At 40.4% G+C, this 24,589-nt stretch overlaps 1 protein-coding gene across 3 annotated transcripts in view; it reads right to left on the bottom strand.

Annotated features, from left to right (window-relative positions):
* Positions 1 to 24,589, bottom strand: part of LOC127419672 (IQ motif and SEC7 domain-containing protein 1-like) — a 184,032-nt gene that overhangs the window by 109,575 nt on the left and 49,868 nt on the right. Inside the window, exon 1 of one of the 3 annotated variants that reach the window (XM_051661248.1) lies at positions 16,029 to 16,133. The exons of the other annotated variants lie outside the window; for them this stretch is intronic. Coding sequence (XP_051517208.1) covers positions 16,029 to 16,105 — 77 coding nt within the window. The 5' untranslated portion in view covers positions 16,106 to 16,133. Of the gene's footprint in view, positions 1 to 16,028; positions 16,134 to 24,589 lie in introns of those variants that run through there. 3 annotated transcript variants of the gene reach the window in all.

Genomic DNA, 24,589 nt, shown 5'->3' with positions numbered 1-24,589 from the left:
CCAACAAAATGACAATTCATCATCCTCTTTTAAGAACCAGAGTACATAATGAAGGGAAATTAATAGAAATAAAACTGATTTGTCTGTTCTGTTTGTAACAGTAGCCAGCTGGTTGGTAGTTGTGCAGTGTGTAAACCTCACTCCCCTGGCCTCAAGAGGGGCACTAGCGACTGACACTAGAGGCTGTAGCCTTCAGCCTCCTCGTTAGCGCGCCCGCCTCCCACACTGGAGACGTCGGCTCAAATCCAGTTCACAGTGGGTCTAGCAGGACCGGTTACATGTTCAAGACACAACAGTGAACAATAATGACTGTTGTATCACTCCCATTTTTGAGTGTGACTGCTATTTCTTGAATGAAATCTCTTTTCTGGCTCATAGCAAAACCACAGTCATTGGTAAATTGTTAATCATTCATATAGTGTGAGGCTGTTTATCATGAAAATACTGATTACCTTTAAAGGCATCATACCATAAAGAATTACATTTCCCTTGATATTTTGAGATCAAAGTTTTCATTGTACTATGAAAACATATCATAACTTTCAAAACTCAAATCTTCCCCCCTTTCCAAAAAAGAGCATTTTATTTAAAACTAAGCTGCTAAGACACCTCGTTCTGAACAGCAACAATTTTCAGACATCATCAACTGAAACATTAACATACATCACCCACATTTACACTTCATTAGATTTACTGTTACATTTACTTCATTTACACGTATAGAAACTTGAACCTGTCCAATCACAGTGAAGTAAAAAGAAGTAGGTAGGATACATTTTATTCCTAAACAACAGAACAACTATAAGTGTAAAATGTTGTAAAGTCTTTTAGATTTAACCACTGAAGTATTATGGATTACCGAGTGGGGGTGGGGGGTGCTGTCCTTTTCCCACCGGGAAAAGTCCCAGTTCTCCCAATGGCCATTCCGCCACTGATTACTTTTATGAGGTTTTTATTTGCTTTTTGGACCTTGAAAGTTCTGGCCACCATTCACTTGCATTGTGAGGACCTACAGAGCTGAAATATTTTCTAAAAATCATTGTTTGCATTCAGCAGAAGACAGAATGTCATACACATCTGGGATGGCATGAGGGTGAGTAAATGATGAAAGAATTTTCATTTTCAGATGAAAACTATCCCTTTAAACAAATTTTAGTCAAGGATTGTTTTATGAATTTGTCACAATGTAATGCACTGTCACAATGTAAAACTTCACCATCCTGGAAATTAAGCATGGAGAAGTGAAAACTCTAGTGGACCTGACAGCAAACCCGCAGCCTGTCTGAGCGCCATTACTCTCGTCACATGAGAAGATACTAGCCAATCATAACAGTTTACATAAGACCACTTAATTGTGAGGGTCAGACAGAGGGTTAAAAAAATTATGACTATTTGGCACGTACACACACACACAAAAACTTACTAAGTGGAGCTCAGGTGGAAAAGGAAATATTTAAAATGTGTGATGTGAATCCTTGAATGAATCAAACAAAATGTTTGTATATTTTGATACAAGTCTGATCTACTCTAAGTCTACTACTTAATCTACTACTAAGTCTGGTAAATTCACTGTTAAATCAATAGAAAATATACAAACACTCACGTCACTGGACCTCAGAGAAGCCCACTGAAATCTTTACTATAGTCTTCAACTCAGATCAGCCAATGCAGGCACCTCCTGAAAACTCTTCATAACTCCAAATGGAAGATCTGTGAGCTGAGTCAATCTGAATGTGCAGCAGGTCAAGACGGTCAGTAAATAAATAATGCTCTCTGCTGTCTCCGTTGAGCAGATCATGTTACAAGAGGTCTCCAGTGTCACACTGTATCTGAACTGAGAATCTCCTCTCAAAATCTACCTGAGATACTACCTCACACAAAATTGTAAGAGTTGACAGTTGAACTTCAAGAACACATGAACACAAGAGATTGTTTAAAGTATGTTTCATGTATGGTTCAACAATCAACTCTCTGTTATCATCATTAAAATGTTTGGATGTTTATTTTTGAATTTCAATGTTTCCCACAGGATTTTGTGAGACTGTTGGTGGGTGGACCTCTGACCCTCTAGGGGGGTCAGGGGGCATGCTCCCCAGTAAGAAAATGTTGTACATTTTAAAGTTAAATGCATCAATCTGGTGCACTTAGAGAGCAAAATTAAGAGTCTAGATCTATGAAGAACATTGTGCTCTTGTAAACAATTTTGTGCTCTAGTAGTAATTTAATCATAAACACATTGGTTGTATAGATATGAATGGTGATGACACGGCAGAAAAGTCACACCCACAAAGCATAGTTAACGAGTTTAACGCAGTTAAAAAATGGTCAAAACACAAAATCGATGCTCCTCAGATGCTGACTGGGAGTGAGAGATGCTTTGCCGAAGCAACGGCGCAAACGACAATGCTATAGATCTTTTATGTTATTATGAGAAGTGTAAAAATATTTTAGGTTCATTATGAAACCGTGGCAGGCCGCCACAGTCTAGGAAATTAATGGGAAACACTGAATTTGATGCGACTGCCTTTACAGAGAGGACGATTTTCAGCGATTATAACCTTTTAAAAACTATTTTCACTCTGTTCTTCACGTAGGGATATTGTATGGGTCAGAACACTTAAAAAAAATTATTTTTAGGTTTTTTGTCATTCATTAGAATAAATTATTTTGACTACTTAAATCTGCTTGATCCGTTTTTTATATTGTTGAGAATTGGTTAGGTTTAGAGCTGGAGTTTAGTGGTGGTAGCGTAGTGGGCTAAAGCACAGAACAGGTAAGCAGAAGGTTGCCAGTTCAATCCCAACAGCTACCTTGAGCAAGGCATCTAACTCCAGGTTGCTCCGGGGGATTGTCCCTGTAATAAGTGCACTGTAATTCACTTTGGATAAAAGCATCTGCTAAATATGTAAATGTTACTAAAATTATTGTGACTACATTTACCCACCTGTTACATGTTTTATATTGTTAATAAATGGCTATGTTTGGGGTGGTTTTGGGTTCAGGGATCTAAAATATTAATATGATAGTATGAGAGGTCACGTGATGCCATGCAAGAAGCAGACGTGTGAGCGACGAGCTCTGCGCACTTTGCTAAATTTTTATTATTTTCATGTTATAATCTGGTGAAATTCGATACACCCAGTTACACATTTGCTCTTTGATGCAAAACGTGGCAAAGAAGTCAAAATCCTCACGCTCGGAGACATTACAAGACACTTACGTGTTCAGGATGAAAGCCCCAACAGGCCTACATACCGGGGACTCGCTTTGGATGGCGCGGCGGGAGAGGTGATCCAGCATCAGTTGTCCAACATGTTGGTGATGCTGACGAAGGTTCTTGCTGACTTGGAGGATCTCACTGTAATACGTTGATCGATTATGGCGATGGAAATACAATTTTCTGAGTTAGTTACAAGAGTGACTGATGTTGAGTGACAAAACGATTGTCTGGAGTCTTCGGAGAGGGAATTAACCGCTAATCCACCCGTGACCAAAGTTGATTTGGAACATCTCCTTGAAAAGCTTGAAGATCTTGAGAATAGAAGCCGCATGAATAATGTTCGAATTGTTGGAATTCCTGAGCATGAGGAGGGCAGAGATATGGTGATATTCCTGGACGAGCTTTTCCCGAGTCTGCTCGACATAACAGGCCATAAACTGGAAATCGAGCGAGCTCACAGAGTCACAGCTCTTAGATCTGCTGAGGGAGACAGGCCCCGATTGATTCTGACCAAATTTCTGAGATCATCCGATAAAGATCTTGTGTTGCGCCAGGCGAGGAGCAAAGGGAAGCTTTCTTGGAAGAACCATAATATTTTCGTTACTTTGCGAGTTCGACAAGAGAGAAACACGATCGGTTCAAGGAATGTAAGAAACTCTTACATCAGCGAAAGATCACTTTTGCTCTGATGTTTCTGGCCAAACTGAGAATAGAAACAAAGGACGGTCGCAAAGTATTTACATGTCCCAATCAGGCAATAGCTTTTATAGAATCAGTGGGTGAGTAAACCATTGGGTGTTTTTCATGGTGGGTCAACTCGCTGTACTTATTCTGGCTTTTGAGGAAGCTGGGTGTCAATTTGGTTTCTTTTTTCTTTTGCGTTGGCTCCACTGAGTGGCTGGAGTTTGTTTTGTGGATTAACATTTTTCCTTAAAGAAACTTTTGCATTGACGAAAGATTACATTTGCATTGAAGTTCCCAGCCAGTTTGAGAGTGGACACTACGGATGACCGCAAAATATCTACATGCTCACACAAAGGATGTCTTTTATAAAGTTGATGGATTGTGTAAGTCATGGTATATACTTTTATGCAGCCTCCAAGTGAATTGACTCGACCATCCGGGGAACCGGGATGCCAGTTTTGTTTCTTTTTGTATTGGTTCCGCCTAGCGGCTGGAGCTTGTTCTATTGAATAACACTCCTTTGGAACAGCTGTGGATTAATCTGTTTGTTCTTCATGCTTATTCCTCCTGCTGGCTGGAGTTTGTTTTGTTGAGTATTTTTACGGGACATTGGAATGATTACGTCATCCGATGAACTCATAACAGCAGGCTCACTCAACATTCGTTTGTCTGTCTGAGGAATCTGAATGGTTTTATATCAGCTGGAATTTGTTTTGTGAAAGATCACACCTTTGAGACAGTTCTGTGAGTTCTGTGTACATGTTCTTTGTGTTTATTCTGCCTATTGGCTGGGGTTTATTTTACAAAGTATTTGCTGTTATGTAATTTTGCCTCATAAATTTGTGAGGCAAAATTGAGCAATCTGATGGCAAAGTTGTCATGGGGGCTCGTGGGTGTTCATGGACCTTTTGAGTTTAGAGGGATTGACGCCGGTTGGCGCATTCGTGTGCGGGGTTAATGCGCACGTTTTTCTTTTTTCTGTTTGTTTTGTTCGGGGGGAAGTTCGGGGTTTGATAGTTACACTAATGGTGAATGTGGTCTGTATAATTTTGTTTTTAACACACAATTTATTTTTTCTACTATATCAAAATGTCAAATGTTAATATGAGTGTGCTATCTCTCTCCACATGGAATGTAAACGGGTTGGGCCACCCCATGAAAATAAGGAAGGTTATTTCTTTTCTTAAATGTAAGAAATATGATTTCTTCAAGAAACACATCTTTCCCTGCAGGAAGCTGAAAAATTTGGAAAGATATGGGGTGGACATGTTTTCTTTAGTGCTGGCTCAAGTAAGAGCAAGGGAGTTATTATATTGATTAATAAACATCTACAATTCAAATGTCTCAAACAGACTAAAGATAAATTAGGGAGAGTCATTACTGTTTTAGCAGAAATTCAAGGGCAAAAGTTTGATTTTGGCTAATATTTATGCACCTAACACTGATGATCAGGGCTTTTTTATAGATCTTGAAGGGATGCTGCAAACCACTGGCACCCCTCATGACATAATATTGGGAGGAGTCTTTAATCTTTTGATGTACTCATGGTCTTACAGATATTTGGAGACTTTTGAACCCATCTGGTAGGGACAATAAATTTTCAGTCCATAAGATTTATTCTAGAATAGATTTTTTTAAATATCAAAATCGCTCATTTCATCTGTTGTTGATTGCTCAATTGGAAATATCTTAGTCTCAGATCATGCCCTGGTGAGTTTAGAGATGTTGCCATATACAGAGAAAAATAAATCATATAGTTGGTGCCTTAATGTGTCCCTTTTGCAAAATCCTGATTTCCAACAAATGTTAAAGACTGAAATCAATGTTTATATGTAGACAAACTGGTCCTCAGTATCCTCTGTGGGTGTGGCTTGGGAGGCACTTAAGGCGGTTCTTAGGGGTCAGATCATACAGTATGCCTCATTCACCAAAAAATCTAAAGCACGAGAACTCATGGAGTTGGAAGGAAATATTAAAAGTGCCGAAGCAGAGCTGAAGCGCCGTATGTCATCTGATGGCCTCAGAGAATTGACCCGATTAAAATATAGATATAATGCTATTTTGTTGCGGAAAGTGGAGTTTTGGTTATTCAGGGCAAGATAGTCATACTTTGAGTCAGGGGACAAAGCAGGAAAACTTTTGGATAGATATATAAAGCAGAGAGAGTCTTTTTCTACCATTCCCTCACTGAAATCTGCTGGTGGTGAAATATTTACCTCGGCCATTGATATTAATAATGCTTTTAAAGAATTCTACTTTGATCTCTATAGTTCCACGTCTTCGTCTACTGATGAAGATATTAGGAACTTTGTGGAACCATTAGATCTTCCTAAACTGACGACTGAGCAAAAAATTCTCTTGATTCTGAGATAACCTTGGAGGAGCAAGGCTCCTGGGCCCGACGGCTTTTCAAATCTTATGCTACAGAACTGGCTCCAATTTTGTTAGAAGTTTATACGGAATCATTAAAGTATGGAAAGCTTCTGCCAACCATGACACAAGCCTGGATCAGTCTGATTCTTAAAAAGGACAAAGATCCAAGTGAATGTAAAAGTAAAAATTTCCCTGATCCAATTAGATGTAAAAATTTTGTCAAAAATTCTGGCTAATCGATCAAGTAAAGTTATGACATCACTTATAGATCAGGTGGGGTTTATTCGAGGCCATAGCTCTTCTGATAATATTAGGCATCTCATCAATATCATGTGGTCAGTAGCGAATGATATGGTATCTTTTTAAGATTTTGGAAATGTATGGTTTTGGGAGTACATTTATTGGTTGGATTAAGTTACTTTATAGACACCCTGTAGCAGTAGTACAAACAAACGGATTAATTTCAGATTATTTTACTCTGGATAGGGGCATCCGGCAGGGTTGCCCGCTTTCCCCATTATTGTTCTGTCTTGCCCTGGAACCATTAGCAGCCGCGATAAAAAAGGAGGATGATTTTCCAGGGGTGATTGCGGGAGGTGTGGCGCATAAGCTTCTGCTTTACGCAGATTATATTTTATTATTCGTCTCCAACCCTACTAGATCTATGCCTTGCCTCCACAGAATTATTAACTCCTTTTCCAAGTTCTCAGGATACAAAGTCAATTGGTCTAAACCCGAAGCTTTGGCTTTGACAGCGTACTTTCCAGTAACTGCCTTCCAGCCGAGTGCCTTCCAGTGGCCCAAACAGGGAATTAAGTATTTGGGAATTTTATTCCCAGCAAATTTGTCTGATTTAGTCAGAGTTAATAAAAAGGTTTTCGAGTGATGTGGGCAGGTGGGCTTCATTACATTTATCGATGATTGGGAAGGTTAATGTTATTAAAATGAATTGTATTCCAAAATTCAACTACCTGCTACAGTCTCTCCCTGTAGATGTCCCCCTCTCTTATTTCAAGCAATTTGATAGCATAGCGAAGTCCTTCATTTGGAATGGTAAGCGTCCCAGGTTAAATTTCAATAAGTTACATAGGCCGATTGACAAAGGTGGGTTAGGCCTACCCAAGATTGTTTTATTATTATGCTTTTGGTCTTAGACATTTGGCTCATTGGTCACTTCCACCTGAGAGAGCCCCTCCCTGGTTTTGTATTGAAAAGGAAGTTCTTGCCCCTCTCTCGCCACTGCAAAACCTTTCGATTAAACTAGCCGGAGAGGTTAAGTCGCACTCTGTTATTTTGCATTTGCACTTGATATGGACAAAAGTGTCCAGAGTGTTTAATTCTGATATTTATTTAAAGGTAGCCTCGAGTATATGGTTGAACCCTAAACTATGTATTCATAAGTCCCCTTTCTGTTGGTCAGACTGGATTGTGAGGGGGGTTAATACACTTGGTGACCTATATGAGAGTGGAGTATTGAGACCTTTTGAAAATTTGGTTCAACATTTTGGCATTCCCAGATCTCAGTTTTATAAGTATTTACTGCTGCGCCACCTACTCTGCACTGTTTTTGGGAGTGGCACGCACCCCTCCAGTGCAGCAGATACTCTGGGAGTGGTGATTGCTGCTTTTGGGAAGGGTCATGAGGCATCAGTGTATTACTCCCTGATAATTCAGAGTCTGGGGGACGGAACTTTGAAATCTCTCAAAAAATTATGGGAGAAAGATCTAAACTTGACATTGGGGGGGGGGGGGGGGCTAGGATCCTAAAAAATGTCAAATCTGCATCTAGAGATGCAAGGGTTCGACTTATGCAATTTAAGATTTTACATTGATTTTATTGGACCACCTCCAGATTGTATAGGCTTGGTCTTAAAGACACACCCACCTGCTGGCGATGTCAATCAGAGGTTGGAGACATAACTCATGACTTTTGGGGGTGTGTTGAGATCCAGGAGTTCTGGTTGAAAGTTCAGAGTCTTAAATGTGATGTATTGGGCACTTGGATTTCACTTTGCCCCAGACTCTGTATTTTGGGCGATGGGGTGGTCATCAACATTGAGAATCGGCACATAAAGAGTTGGGTTCTAACGAGCATCATGATCGCCAGACAGGTTATTTTAAGGGGTTGGAGGTCGGTTGGAGTGCCCTCATTTCATGAGTGGTGCTCGGAGATGGGGACGGTGGCGGCCTTTGAGGAAGGAGGCTGGGAAATCTGGGGTTATTTGATAGGAAATGGGGCAGATATTTGGCCTTTTTGGAAGGCTTTCGGTGAGGGGTAGTGGAGAGGGATCTCTAGTTTTAAATATGTGTGTGCAATTTGATTGTTTATTGAAAATATGCTTTTTATTTATTTATTTTTTTATTTTTATATATATATATATATATATATATATATATATATATATATATATATATATATATATATATATATTTATGACCACTGGGGTGAGTGTTTGTGTCGGGTGGGGGTGTTCAGGAGGAAGGGTTTAATTGTACATAATTTGATTCCGCATTTTCTGCAGTGTTTATTTAATTTGTTGAATGGAATCAATAAAAATTATTAATATCAAATATGATAGTATAATGCAAATAATCTTTTAACCAAATTTTTAATTTTAAGTACAATAAAACATTGTGGTTAAACACATCTGATAAATCTGAAGATTGCAGAGCATAAGACGGAATCCTCTGGATTGAGGTGAAAACAGCATCACAAAGACGTTTTCATGATGCAGGCAAAAAGATGCTAGAGTGATGTCTTCGTCATGAGAATGACCTGTTACAGCTAAAGGCCATGGTCTCAGATACAATATCCGCACATCACTGTCCACAGCGCTGTGACATAAGAGAAACCAGCATTCTTTAGTAACAATATGTTCCAAACACAGTAGCAGGCAGCCTGTCATAAATCAAGACAGATGCTTCTATTTTGGGGCTTTAGACCACAGACTTCATATTCAAGATGAACAAAAAAATCCTCCAGACTTTGACATTACTGGAGCTGTTAGTGTTTAAGCAACTTTCTTCTGGTTTCATCCCTCTCAGAGCTGTGTTTGACCACCAGAAAGCTCAAGGTGAGCTCTATACAGAGAAGATGGTCCAAACCTTTCACTACAGCTTCACAGCAAGACTCCAGTTTATTCCACAAATGTCACACACTTTAAGTACTCACTTTAGCAGAACCTTCCGCTGACAGATGTGAATGACCATCTGGATCAGTCCGTGTCAACTCAACCAGAGGTCCACAGTCCAAAGTATATAAAGATGTATTTAATACTTCTGGAGTTATAGGCACACCAATAAAAATAATAAAAATAAAAAAATATAAATTCACACCATTCACATATAATGCATCAAGAGGTGCTGAAGTCAACTCCACCCATCCATTTTCCATAGCCACTTATCCTATTCAGTGTTGCGGCTGTAGTGCTGGAGCCTATCCCAGATGTCTCAGGCCAAAGGCAGGGAAACACCCTGGACAGGTGGCCAGTCCATCTCAGGGCTTGCACACACAGACAAACACACTGACACTCTCACTCGTGGTCAATTTATAGAGTCATGTTCCTGTGGGGGAAACCAGAGCACCTGGAGAAAACCCACATGAAAACAGGGCAAACATGCAAACTCCACACAGAGAGACCCAGGTTGAGCCGAGACTCAAATCGGTGACCTTTTCGCTTTGAGGCAACAGGTAATAGTCACCTACTTATCTCTCTGTTTAAAAAAAAAAAAAAAAAAAAAGAAAAAAAAGTGAGGCTGCCACTTTTCAACGTTTTTTTTTTTTTTTTTTACCTATAGTTTTGCTCAAATCATATGCTCATATTTCATTTTGACCCCCCTCAACAAAATAATGGATTACTCAGTAAATACTGATCCATGGCATTTCATATTTTGGTTTATGTTTTTGCAGAAAAAGTATTAACAAAGTCAAAAATTTCAGCCAGGAAGTTTCTGAAATTTGGTTAATGTGACATGGAATAACAAATCTCTCCTGACGAGTTCTGTCAAAGTGCATCTCTAGAAAGACTCAGACATCTGACCCAGATGTGTTTCAACAATTACAACAAGACCCTCATTTAATATGGCCGGGCCTTCTATCAGGGGTACCAATGATTAATATCCCTGCTTCATTAAGATCACATCATATATACAGGCTGAAGATGGTACAAGTAATTTTTCAGATATTCCAGATGTTAAGATCTTGATTCTTTAAATATTCCTTCCTGAACTATTTCATTTCCCGACTCAGGAACAGTAAAGTACCACATCGTGATCTGAGAGTAAATGAAAGGCACAGGAGAGCTTTGAGTTTGAATTGTTGACTTGATCACCTGGATCACATTTCAAAGTAGAGTTACACAGAGCAATCTGATTATAATATCTGTCAAGATGAGATGTGTTTCCTGTTTGCTAATAAAACTCTGCTCTGAAAGACACCAACACAACTGAATGACTTCATCTTATTTAATCTGAGATTCAAATTAAACACATGAAGAGATTGAGGAAAGAAAAGATGGAATCACATCACAATAATAATGACTAGTTTAAAAACTCGTTGAATGATCAGAAGGAGGGATTGGAGTGTCAACTCAAAAGATTTTTTAGAGTAAAAATCGCTTTGATATCGAGCTCAGAAGGGCAGATTTCTCTGTATTCAAAATACACATAAATTCAACATGAAACAGCGTTAGCAACCTATTTTACTTCCATTATGTGATGTATTTCCAAGTAAAACAGGATAATCCACAAGACAGAAATGCAGGGCTAGACTTGATTTTTCCATCAGAAATAGTCTGGATGGTGAAAAGTGGGCATGTCATTCCAGACTTAATTGAGAGTTTGCAGTGGATTGTGGAGTACTCCCCTCCTGAAGCCTCGTTCACATTGTCAGCCACTCGCAGCCACAAAGCGACAGGAAAACATCTGAGTGACAGCGATCGTTGGCAACAGGATGTGAACATGTCAAGAGACACGACAAAGTTGAGAAAAGTTTAACTGCAAATGCAGAGCGATATCACCCAGTGACAACCAATAGGAGTGAAGACAGTGAAGCTCACTTTATCTGTCTCCTGTGAGATAGTGGAGTTGAGTGCAGGAAAGACACAGGAGAAGTTAATGTTGTCATCGTTTTCACTGTTTTAAATCATTTGTCTGTAACCACATACAAAACCACACACATTATCACAGCTGTGTATATCCTGCCACAAGCCGACACAGACCGGCACTCAAGGAACTGTATGGGATTATTAGCAAGTAGGAAACCGTTAGGCCACGTTCATTGTGACCGGGGACTTTAACAAAGCCAATTTTAAATCATTTGCACCAAAATACCACCAACACATCAGTTTTAATACACAAGGGGACCGGGTTTTGGACCATTGCTACTCTCCCTTCCGGGATGGCTACAAATCCCTCCCCCGCCCACAATTTGGCAAATCGGACCACTCTTCCATTCTGGTTCTGCCCGCTTACAGGCAGAAACTGAAACAGGAAGCACCCACCCTCAGAACGATCCAGTGTTGGTCGGACCAATCCGACACTATGCTACAAGACTGTTTTGATCACGCGGACTGGGAGATGTTCCGGTCCGCTCGCTGTGCAGCTGGATCCTGGACTTCCTGTCGAGCAGACGCCAGGTGGTTAGAATGGGCAGCAACATCTCCTCATCACTGACCCTCAACACTGGAGCCCCGCAGGGCTGTGTTCTTAGCCCACTCCTGTATTCCCTGTACACACATGACTGTGTGGCAACACATAGCTCCAGTGCCATGAGGTTTGCTAATGATATGACGGTGGTAGGTCTGATCACTGACAATGATGAAACAGCCTACAGAGAGGAGGTGCACACTCTGACACACTGGTGTCAGGAGCACAACCTCTCCCTCAACGTCAGTAAGACAAAGGAGCTTGTGGTGGACTTCAGGAGAAGAGAAAGAGAACACAGCCCCATCACCATCACCATCAATGGAGCACCAGTGGAGAGAGTCAGCAGCTTCATGTTCCTGGGTGTCCACATCACTGAGGAACTCACATGGTCCATCCACACTGAAGTCGTTGTGAAGAAGGCTCATCAGCACCTCTTCTTCCTGAGACGGCTGAGGAAGTTTGGAATGAACCGCCACATCCTCACACAGTTCTACACCAGCACTGTAGAGAGCATCCTGACTGGCTACATCTCCACCTTGTACGGCAATAGCACCGCCCACAACCGCAAAGCCCTGAAAAGGGTGGTGGAAACTGCCAGACACATCATCAGAGGTGAGCTTCCCTCCCTCCAGGACATATATACCAGGCGGTGTGTGAAAAAAGCTCGGAGGATCATCAGAGACTCCAGCCACCCAAGCCATGGGCTGCTCTCACTGCTACCATCAGGCCGGCGGTATCGCAGCATCAGGACCCGCACCAGCCGACTCCATGATAGCTTCTTCCCCCAAGCAATCAGACTTTTGAACTCTTGATCTCTCACGATCAATGTACATCAGCACTGCACTTTATTAATCTTATTATCTCACACTGGACTGTCATAAATTATATTCTCTCTTAACAACACACTGGCACACTGACTATCAACCGACAGCCTGAATGTCACTACAGTACAATACAACCTACTGTACATTTTATATATACTATATATACTATTTTTTTTTTTTTATTGTATAATGTGTATTCTATATTGTGTGTATTGTATAATGTACATTGTATGTTATTTTTTGTATATAGTGTTGTGTGTAATTATGTGTATATTAGATTTTAAATTGTGTTGTGTAAATTTGATGTTTATTGTAGAGTGGTATATGTCTCATCACTGTCATGACTGCTATGTTGATCGGAACTGCACCCAAGAATTTCACACCCTATTGTACTTGTGTATATGGTTGTGTGACAATAAAAGTGATTTGATTTTGATACATGAAAATAAATGATGTGTGGAAATCCATGTCAGAAATTGTCAGCATTCCGATTGAGTTTGATTTATACATTGAAAGATCGTTCATCTTGTTCATGATATGATGCATTGAGCATTGCTGCAATTTATTTAAAACCACTTTCCACTCCATAATGCTCATTTTTAGAAGCAAAACAAATGATTCGCAGCAAGTAAACAGATTTTTTTATCATATTGGATAACGTACCAGAAACTGTCACCATTGTGAGTGAGTTTGATTTATACATTGAAAGATTGTTTATCTTGTTCATGATATGATGCATTGAGCACAGCTGTAGTTTATATAAAAGCACTCTCCCCTGCAGAATGTTCATTATTAGAGGCAAAACAAATGATTCCTTGTCAACAGGGGTGTAGCAGTCATTTTAAAAGTGGGGGGACACAGCTGTCAAGAGGTGGCTCGCACAGACCCAACACTTACAGTGCAGCATTAATATACAGTATATATTAATATAGAAGTATGATATATTATATTAATATATACATATTACTTACTTTTAATATTTGTAGTATTTAAAAGATTCAAGTATTGCATAATTAGCTGGAAAAATAATGGGCATCTTGTGGAGCACTTGCTTCTGTTTTACACATAACAATAAAAGACTGAGCACAAGCTGGTCATAAATAAATGATTTAATCAATTACAATAACGACAATTGTGTATGTGCACAATTACATTTTTTACTCTGTTTTTGTGCATTGTGGGATTTAAATGTATCCAAGTGGCTCAAGTGTTTTGACTACGTTCACCAAAATCCATTCAGATCCATTTAATGATTCAGTGACCATTTCTGCTGATGCCAGAAGGTCTTGTGTGAAATGAGTTAGTCTCTGAATCAACGATCTAAAGACCTACAAAGAGACTTTAGTAGAGGTTTTAAGCATTATAAGAACAAAGTAAATCTATCATTTCCCTACAGTTTGTGAGCTGCTGAGTATGACTTATCAAAAGACAACAATAATAGTCTTATAATAATTATGAGTTTCAATAACGTCCCTATGTTTTCATGTAGAAAAAGCATGTCTACATATCTTTTCACTTCAGTAAAATGCCTGTGTTCTAAGAAGCAGATCTATCTTTTTTCCAACAGTTTGTCGACTGCACACCAACACTGAGGTAAATAACAGGAGCTGATCTTAAAAATAGCTTGACATATTTAACCCAGATCTAGTAATCTGCTTAAATTGGCAAAAACAACCGATTAAACTATTACCTCACAAACATAATGTAAAAAGCATAACTTAATGAAGACTTGTGCGCTGATATAAACTCCACTTACAATGTGTTTAAAAGAAGGATTGTCCTTTGTTTTTTTCTACAGTGCATTTCACGTAATGCTGCCAATCAAGAATGATATGCCGATAAATAACCCTCATTTGTGTGTTCCTCATCTCTAGATTATTAATTTAGATCAACATCAATGCTCATAAAAAACATGGATAAATGATCATTGTTGAAAGCAACTTTGTAGAAATGAACGGAGACACATTGATTAGACTGTCTGACTGACGGCCTATTACATAAGGGTTGTTTTGGCTCATGAAACTCACCTGTGATTGGCTGGATGGTCAGTCAATCAGCCCAAAGTAACGAAACGCAAAGAATACTGTGTACAAATCCACCATTTGGACACAGTATGGGTTTAGCTTGGAAAAGTGCTTTTCCTTTTTAAAGAATGCGGGGGACGTTTCCCCCAAGTCCCCCGTGGCTGCTACGCCCTTGCTTGTCAAATAAGAATGATATCTTAAGTTTTACTGGCAATATATCTCATCTGTTATCATATTTTATGGCCAGTTTTGAAGCCAACGAATAACGTTAGAGTGACAGCATTAGCAACATTAGGACTAGCGACACAATGAGAACAGGGCTTTAAACACTGCCAGCACACTTTTGAGGAGGCTTGCTGACCAGCATGTGGAGGCTGAAGGTCAAGTTCACCTTCAGAAACATCTTCGTTTTCAGATCTGTCTCTATTTGCTATAATTGCTGTAACCTTTACATGAATGTCAGCCACCATTTAATTAGTACCGCATTAACTGAAATGTTTTTTGTTTGAAAGGCTGCATTTCCTACAGCAGTATAAAACAATGCCTAAATAGTTATTTGACTATTGATTAATAACATTATTTTCTCCACCCTCGCCGAAGAATATTTAAATCCATTTTTACTATAAATCTCCACTTTCACTTTTAGTTTCACATTCTTTTCTTTTGTTTTTGGCAATTCACATTTTTTTTGCATATCACCACCTATTGGGCAGGGGGAGAATTTATATAAAAAGGACTTAAAAATGTATCTGTTTCTCACCCACACCTATCATATCTCTTCAGAAGACATTGATTAAACCACTTGAGATTTATGGATATATTTTGTGCTGCCTTTATGTGCTTTTTGGCCCTTCAAAGTTCTGGACACCTTTCACTTGAATTGTATGGACCTACAGAACTGAGATATTCTTCTAAAAACCTTCATTTGTGTTCAGCAGAAGAAAGAAAGTCATACACATCTGGGATGGCATGAGGGTGAGTAAATGATGAGAGAATTTTCATTTTTAGGTCAACTATCCCTATAAAATAAAGTGTTGGATAATAGGTTTGATATTGTGTTTGTTGATTGGTTGGTGTATATGTGTCAATAAAAGTTGTACGTCTTGTACAAGGCATGTTGTTTTCGCCATGTCATATGAATTATTATGAATTTTCATGAGACTGTGTTGGTTATTTTGGATTTCATGTTTCACTGTTGTCAATTGTGAATGTTCAAAGAGTATGTGAAATGTACTGGAGAAGTGCACACACACTTACCTTTTGAAAAATGCGCTATTGGGCTGCAGACACAAAAACTGCCAGTAATCTAAACACAGAGCTTTAAATCTTGACATCTTCAGGGCTTCAGTATCAGTCACATGGCAAAATGATCAACCTTCATTTTCACCTGAGATTCACACAGCAGAGAAGATCACTTGACATCCTGCAATGAGATTGAAGGGCCAAACAGACATGACAGTATATAACAGTCCAGTGTACTGTTGCCTTCTCCTGGGAACTCAAACCTTTAAGATCTCAAAGACCCACTAGAACCCCTGTATCCAAGAGGAGATGTCTACTGCACACCGCTCCCATCATGAAGAAACCAGGTCAGTTATAGATCCACCCTCACTGCATCAGCTCATGAGCTCGTGTCTTCACATATACATCCAGCAAGCTTGGAGGACGGAGTTCAAATCAACCTCTGTCAGATCCACATGCATGTACTGACTCAAAGCGTTAGAACTTCTGCAGGAGTGCTGCAGGATTGTTCCCAACAAGCGCATTTCATCCGCTGCATCCATGAAGAGATCTCCACCTATATATGCCGAATGCTGGTTGCCTGGCAACAACATCACTACTGAAGTTGCAAATGGTTTGCTGACAGTACCCAAGTGTACGACTATCAGAGGGGAGGGACTCCCTCATTTCTCAATACTATGATGTCATGTACATACACCACACTGCAGTTTCTGTCCAGCTTAATTCTACAGTATTCATTTGGAAAAAAAGAGTGATTCCAGCAAATCAAATGGAAAATATTTGAATTCCGCATAATAACTCGATTTGAAGTGGTTTTAAGTGGAGTTTGCCATGATGCTATGGTGTTGCTATACGCTGTTGCTAAGGTTTTTCTAGATGGTTGCAAGGGTGTTCTGGGTGGTTTCTGACTGACTCAAAAAAAAAAAAAAAAAAAAAAAAGGTAAAAAAATAAGCCCCAATTCTGGTCTCTAGATATGGCTTGGGTCCCTCCTTCAATAACACTGTACAATGGGGCTAAAGCCCCCTTATGGAAAATTGGCTTTTTTCTGGTCGTAGAGTTTATCAAGATTGAAAAAAAACCATATATTTTTTAATTAAATATTGATGGAGCAACATAATTTGTGTTAAAAGAAATAATAACAGAAGTTGTTTTGAATAGAATTCTTTTTTTTTTTTTTTTTTTAAGTGTGAGGGGGACTTTTACCCCACAATTTGTTATAGTGATATAGTGTAGTGTTGTTATAGTGGCAATAGTTATAGGGCAAAACTTTTCAAATTATGCAAATACTTTTGAGACAGCAAAATGCTTTTTCGAATAACAAATTAAAATGCTTATTAAAAATAACCACTTCAGAAAAGAGTGCACTATTTCCTGTTAATTTCAATCACATTTAGCATTTCGTAACATCCCAAGTATTTTATAAACAAAAAAATCTCCATTGTGATTGAACATTCACTGTAACATTATTCTTTAACAAATCTATTCCCCGCACTTAAGAAAAGCAATGTGTTTTATTTTTTATCTGGGGTATTGGGGGTCTTTTACCCCAAATACTATCATTCTCATTATTGGACAATTATTTAATGTCCTGAGACTTGAGCGTGACCAGCCGCAAAATGGTGCCGCGATATGCCAAAGGGGGCCGCAAATCACATTGCCACAACTTTTGAATGGATGTTAAGAGTGAATGCACTAGGCTGCATAGTAAAGCTAAAGGATGCTCCCTTGCTCCCTAATTAAGTAAGTAAGTTTATTTATTTATCACACATTATACATTTGCACATATACAGTGAAATTCTTTTTTTCACATATTCCAGCTAAGCTGGGGTCAGAGCGCAGGGTCAGCCATGATACGGCGCCCCTGGAGCAGATAGGGTCAAGGGCCTTGCTCAAGGGCCCAACAGTGGCATCTTGGTGGTGCTGGGGCTTGAACCCCCAAACTTCTGATCAGTAATCCCTTAATTAGGTAATGACTTAACCACCAGCGTGCTGTCTGTCTGTACTGGTCTCAGAACAGTTCGAATTTCACATAAAGTCTCTGAAAGCAACATTTTCCAGCTTTTGGATGCATTCAAAGCAGGCGTGCAAACACCATTCCTCAGAATCTTCTGACTGAGGGACAAGAGTGCATCGCTCGCGCCTCAAAGAACTTTGAGTCTGTAGTGCGGCCAGCCTACATAATGTCTCGTTCCGATAGTCTCAGGGAACTGAGGTTACATACGTAACCGAGACGTTCCTTTATGACTCAGTACACTTGACATTGCGTCACTAAGCTGACGCTATGGGGAACAGAGTCTTATCACGCCACACTACATGACATAACCTTCCAGAGAGGAGACATGACGCAGCAGTTCCGTGGGACGGCAACAGACATAAGTATGCCGCAAGTGAATGACTCTCAATGTGGCCAGGAAGGGAACACTCAGAATGGAAATATGAACTATAGTCATATAGTACGTGTGACGAAGGCGGGGCGTGGCCGGGCCGTGATGATGCATGCCTGGCACTGAGTTGACTAATCAGCGGGAGAGAGATAAGGGGGGCTAGAGACGCCAGTGCGAGAGAGAGTGAGAGACACACAAAGATGTGTGTGTGTGTGTGTCTTTGTTTGTTTTGCAGTTTATGTTATGTTTGAGTTCAGTTTGTTATTAAAGTTTTACGTTGACTGTTCAGCTGATTCCCGCCTCCTCCTTGCCCATCTTAAGAACCTTGTTACATTGGTACCAAAACCCAGGAAGGAGGAGGGATGCACTGTCGGAGAACCATCACCGCTGTTTGAGGGTTGCGACACCGAGGAGGACCCACTGCCATCCTCCAGGTGGAGGGGGTGCTCACTGCTATCCGCCAGGGGCTGGGGAGCTAGCTGCCATCAGCCAGAAAGCGGAGGAGCCACTGCCTGCTGCCAGGAGCAGAGGAGCTGCTGCTGTCCGCCAGGAGGTGGAGAAGCCGCTGACATCTGCCAGGAGGTGGAGGAGCCTGCTGCCGTCTGCCAGGAGGCGAGGTCCAGTGCCATCACCCAGCGTCGCGGAGGACTGCTGCCCGGCTGAGCGAGGACCAGGCGACAGCGTGTTTGGGGACCGGTGAGCCACTTTTCTCTCTCCTCTCTTCTCTCTCTCTTGTTCAGTCTCTCCCGCTCGCTCTTTCTCTCTCCCCTCTACCTCCCCTCGTCTCTCTCAGCTTCCCAGGAGGAGGGGAAGGCCAGCCGAAGGAAGGAAAATGATGAAATTAAAGTGCCAGTGACTTTTGGGAAATACAACAGTCTGAATGCAGGCAGTTGTGTAAAAATTCAGGGAGCCCGTACTTAAAAAGAGGGGCATAAGTATATGTTTGGCCAATGAAATAGAAAGCGCTCTAGACAGAGATGACTTGCTATGAGAGACATTAGGTCTAGGTTGTAAAACCTTGCTAATGTGTTTTGAGAAGACCATCCTGCTGCTGAAGGGGTGGGTGGGAGGGCATGGTAGGCTGAATCATCCCTCAGAATGAGGGTGATTTGCGGGTGAAGCATCTTGAGACGCATGCCCTAACAATGAGGGCAGTCTGTCTCTATGAGAGCTGTTTCTGCGTGGACGTGGCCCAAACAGTGAATGCAGCTCTCATGCTGATCTGATGGCAGGATGTGTCCTTCGCATAAGGAACACTTACGGAACGGCGTCTTTTTTTCTCTCCCCTTTTCTCCCCAATTTAGAATGCCCAATTCCCAATGCGCTCTAAGTCCTCGTGGTGGCATAGTGACTCGCCTCAATCCGGGTGGCGGAGGACGAATCTCAGTTGCCTCCGCGTCTGAGACAGTCAATCTGCGCATTTTATCACGTGGCTTGTTGAGCACGCCATGCACAACTCACCACGCACCCCACTGAGAGCGAGAACCACATTATAGTGACCACGAGGAGGTTACCCCATTTGACTCTACCCTCCCTAGCAACCGGGCCAACTGGTTGCTTAGTAAGCCTGACTGGAGTCACTCAGCACACCCTGGATTCAAACTTGTGACTCCAGGTGTGGTAGTCAGCGACTTTATTTGCTGAGCTACCAAGGCCCCATGGAACGACATTTTTAAAAAGACACGAACATGTAAGCAGCTCTTATAAATATACACACACAATATCACAATAGCAGGGATTAAAGCAACAATAAAAAAAAAAAAAATTCTGACTGAAAACTTTTTTTCAGGCTAAGTCATATTCCTTTCACTGACAATTTATTTAAATACTCGAGACCAGTAGTGTTTTAAGGGAAGATGTTTTAGAACAGCTTTTCTATTTACGCCAGTTTGCGTAATTTCAAAGCTGTTTTCAATCTATGAAATAAAACTGATGCTTGACACACTTTTTAGGCATACAAATAATTAACCATCTACATAACTTTTCAGTGCATATGTTTTTATTTATCTTATAACACCAAACAATGTTTTGTTTTAAGTGAACGTCTTAACACTTAACAGAAAAAAAAGAAAAAAAAACTAACAGCTGGTTGTCTGGTTTTAGCTGTCCTTAGCTAGTCAGGCTGGTCATGCTGATCTTAGCTGGTCAGGGTGGTCTTAGTTGGTCAGGCTGGTCTTAGCTGGTCAAGCTGATCTTAGCTGGTCAGGGTGGTCTTAGCTGGTCTCCCAGCCTGACTAGCTAAAAAGTGTTCAAACCCCCTCTGAAGCCTGCTAACTGACCAGCCTGGCTAGGCTGGGCGATCAGCTAAAACCAGCCAACCAGCTTAAGCTGGTTTTAGCTGGTCTTTTCAGCAGGGATGTACAGCAGGGGTCTGCTACATTTTTGACATGAAGTGACATTTTTGAATTCCCCTGTAAATCCCTGTGCCAAACCTCCTCCAAAAAGAAAGAAAAAGACAGACAGACAGACAGACAGACAGAAAAACAGACAGACCCTGTCCATGCAGAATAAAACAACTTTTATAAGGTTACTAAAATGGAGTCTTCATCTCATGTGAGTGATCGATTTTATACATATATTTTAAAATTACTGTTGATTACATTGAGTAAACATTTGTAATAAGGAAAACAATGAGTGCACCTTTAATTATGTTGATTTTAGAATCTTGTGTGTGTGGAACGTTAAGGACAAAATCTCAGCGGTAACTATTTATTTACACCAGGCAAGTACGCTGTTGTTCTAAAAGCAGGCTGTCATCTGCTCAACCATACAGCGCAACCAACGCAAAGCAGATGCGTTTACTCACACAACCATCCACTGCAGCACTGCTAAACCTGATGTGTGTCGTGCATTGAGCAGCTCGTGATGAGCAGTGGGCGTGTAAAGGGTTTGTCTGGGCTGCACAATTCTGCTGACTACTGCTGTTTAGTCACACTTTAAGATTTGCAAAGCAGCTGTGAAGGACTTCAACATGTCGACAATTCATACTCCTGTCTCTCGCTGTCGCTTGTGTGCCAGTGAGTGATTATCACAAATGCCACCAAGGTGGATCAAACAATCATTTGCGGACCCCCTGTTGTACCACTGCAGACCCCCTGGGGGTCACGGACCCCCTGTTGAAGTAGATAGTGGGTATGCTCATGACGTCACAGTAGGCAGAAGTCACAGCGGTTACACCCACCCAGTGCATACCCTCTATTGACAGAAATCCGTCGTAGCGACGGAGAACTTTAATCCCTGCAATAGCTTATAAGGATACAAAACTCCTGCCGAATCACTGCGGGGAATCAGGATGCTGAAGCGGCCCATTCACCAGCGAAACATCAAGTGGCGAGGTGGAGTAAATGTTCGCCGGAACACTGCAGGGGAGCGTCTTCTCGTTGCCGTGAAGATCCTGCCCGCTGACTCGTGTATGTTGACGGTGAAGTAGTAGACGAGAGATGAATCACTGTCTTGAAGAAAGAAAATTCTGAGGAATGGTGTTTGTGTGCCCACTTTTATACCGGACAACTTCGCGCCTAAAAGGGTGGGGCTTAAACACCATAGCCAAATTTAGAATTGCCGTTATTGTAGAAAGGTTTCAACTAGGTCGTATAGAAGGACACTCATTCAGATATACTCAAAAAGATGGCAAAGCATTTGAATTCCCAATGCATAATCAGTAATCTAGAGAGGTTTATCACTATGGCTGCAAAGACAAAAAGAATGCAAATAAATGCCAAATAAGAAACAAACACAACACTTACATACAACTACACATATCTGGATGAATAAGCATTACTTTTGCTTAAATCATATTTATTTATTTATTTAAGTTTTAATTCATCCAGGACATTGTAGAATATAACAAAGAGGTAAAAGAGGTTTTAAATAGTTTGAAGCAGGCCTGGCTCCACGGGGGCCATACAACAGCCTAATTTTCCTTCCCGCCACAACTTCACCTCAGTATTCAAGTCTGGTCCACTTCATAGTTCATTTTGGCCATGAACTGCACACTTACACAGGAAGAGACGGTCTGACCAACATTTCAAGCAGCCAACCAAAGTTGTTTTGATTTTATGTGTCGTTTTGAAGTGGATACATCTGAAATTGGACACCAATACAAGACAAATGTACAACAGTGGTACTGTAGGTGATTCAATTAATGGCACAGCAGTCTCAGCAAACTCATACAGACACCAACAAAGAAAATAAGCAGAAAATGTCTCTAGACTTTGTAGCAAATTCTTTTTTTATACGTTTAAAAGTAAGTACAGACTATTTTGCATACATAAATCAGAAACTAAAGCTACTTATATAGTTGTGGTCGAGGACAGTGGTGGATTTAGGCATAGGCGACATGGGCAGCCGCCCTGGGTGGCATCTTGTCGGGGGTGGTACGGACCCTGCTTTGAGCTGATAACATCGGGCTGTTGTTTGTTGGTTTCTAGACTTGTACATGGGTCTTTTAGGAAACCTCAAACTCAAACATGGTTTGAAGGTAAAATGACTGTGCTGAATAAATTAACTCAAAATCACCAGTTCAGTACCATCTTTATTCCCACTGTACAGAATATAGTATTATGATGGCAACAGAATCTCTGATCTTCATACTGTGATGTGTGCTGTGGCTTCTTGTGCCCCCTGCTGGTGATCTTCATTAGCTGATACGTTATTGTGTTCCAGGATCAGTACAAGTAAAGCTCTATGTACTGCGTCTGACTGTGACATGCTGCCAATTAACACTATGGGGCAAGGCATTCCACTGGAATAAACATTAAAATACAAGTAAAAGTCTAGCAAAAAGAAAACCTGGTCTCATAGAATCATGTTACTATACCTACATTTTTGCAAACTAATTCTTATGTGGCTTGTTGTATGCATCACAGCACTTTCCTGGGAAATGAACACTAGAGGCGCTATAACAACAGTTACTTTTATTTACTTTCACACAAAACACAAGTTAAATGGCAGATTATCTGTTCATAAACACTTACTTTTCACCCTGTTCCTCACACAATGCTATCTTATGACATATAAATTATTTTACTGTAGCACATAACTTGTAAGGCGATACATAACATTTGCATTACATAATCAACTACATTTACAAGCTTGTTCGATCACGATCAAATTGTGCGGGCGCTCAATTGATAGAGCGTTGCATTTGCAATGCAAAGGATATGAGTCCTGAAGAGCATGCGAGTCGACACGTGAGCCGAAAGTGTCAAAGACGTACAAAATAACATGGTTGCTTAGTAACTGTTTTTCATCTCACGTTTGCTTTTATGACACTAGCGATTAGTAGGTTTTGTTGATTTAAAACTCAATAGAGCATTAACTTTAAAAACCTCATCTGTTTAGGAGAACATTTCACTCGCTTTTAGCGCCACACAGTGAACATTTATTCAGAAAACTGCCGCGATACATGGAATGAAATTTGAAAATATATTGCCACAGTCACATAATTTTCATGAGATCAGGCTGCAAAAAGACTATGTAACTATGTAAATTTTACATGATACTAGAAAGGTAAAGCCAACTTTACCCATCAGTGTCATATAATCAGAAGTTTATGCAACTTACAGTAATCTTAATAAACCACAAAAAAACAAAACAAACAAACAAAAAAAAAACAATGTAGACAGCTTTACAGCTCAAACAACACATTTTTGCATGGAAGCACCAAAAAATACATTGCTGATTTTAAACCATCTGGAAAACTTGCCCCATAGGCTTCCTTTGTTCCATAACCTCCTTAAAGGGATAGTTCACCCAAAAATGGAAATTTTCTCATTTACTCATGCCATCCCAGATGTGTATGACTTTCTTTCTTCTACAGAACACCAATTGCAGAAGAATATTTGAGAATCTCTGTAGATCCATACAGAGTAGCATGTGAATGGGTGCCAAAATTTTGATGCTCCAAAAAGCACATAAAGGCATTATAAAAGTCATCCATATGACTCCAGTAAATTCTTCTCCCTGCCCAGTAGGGGGCGTATGCATGAAGAATGTGAATCACCAAAAACACAAGAAGAAGAATGTGAAAGTGACAGTTAAAGTGGAGAGGAGGATTATAGTAAAAATTGTCTAAAACATTGATATGTTTCTCACCCACATCAATCATATCGCTTCTGAAGATATGGATTTAACCACTGGAATCATATGGATTACTTTTATGCTGCCTTTATGTGATTTGGAGCTTCCAA

This window comes from Myxocyprinus asiaticus, chromosome 29 (genome assembly GCF_019703515.2).
Source record: "Myxocyprinus asiaticus isolate MX2 ecotype Aquarium Trade chromosome 29, UBuf_Myxa_2, whole genome shotgun sequence".
Classification (NCBI taxonomy): domain Eukaryota; kingdom Metazoa; phylum Chordata; class Actinopteri; order Cypriniformes; family Catostomidae; genus Myxocyprinus; species Myxocyprinus asiaticus.
Note: the sequence above shows the minus strand (reverse complement) of the source record. Positions and strands in the feature narration are given on the sequence as shown.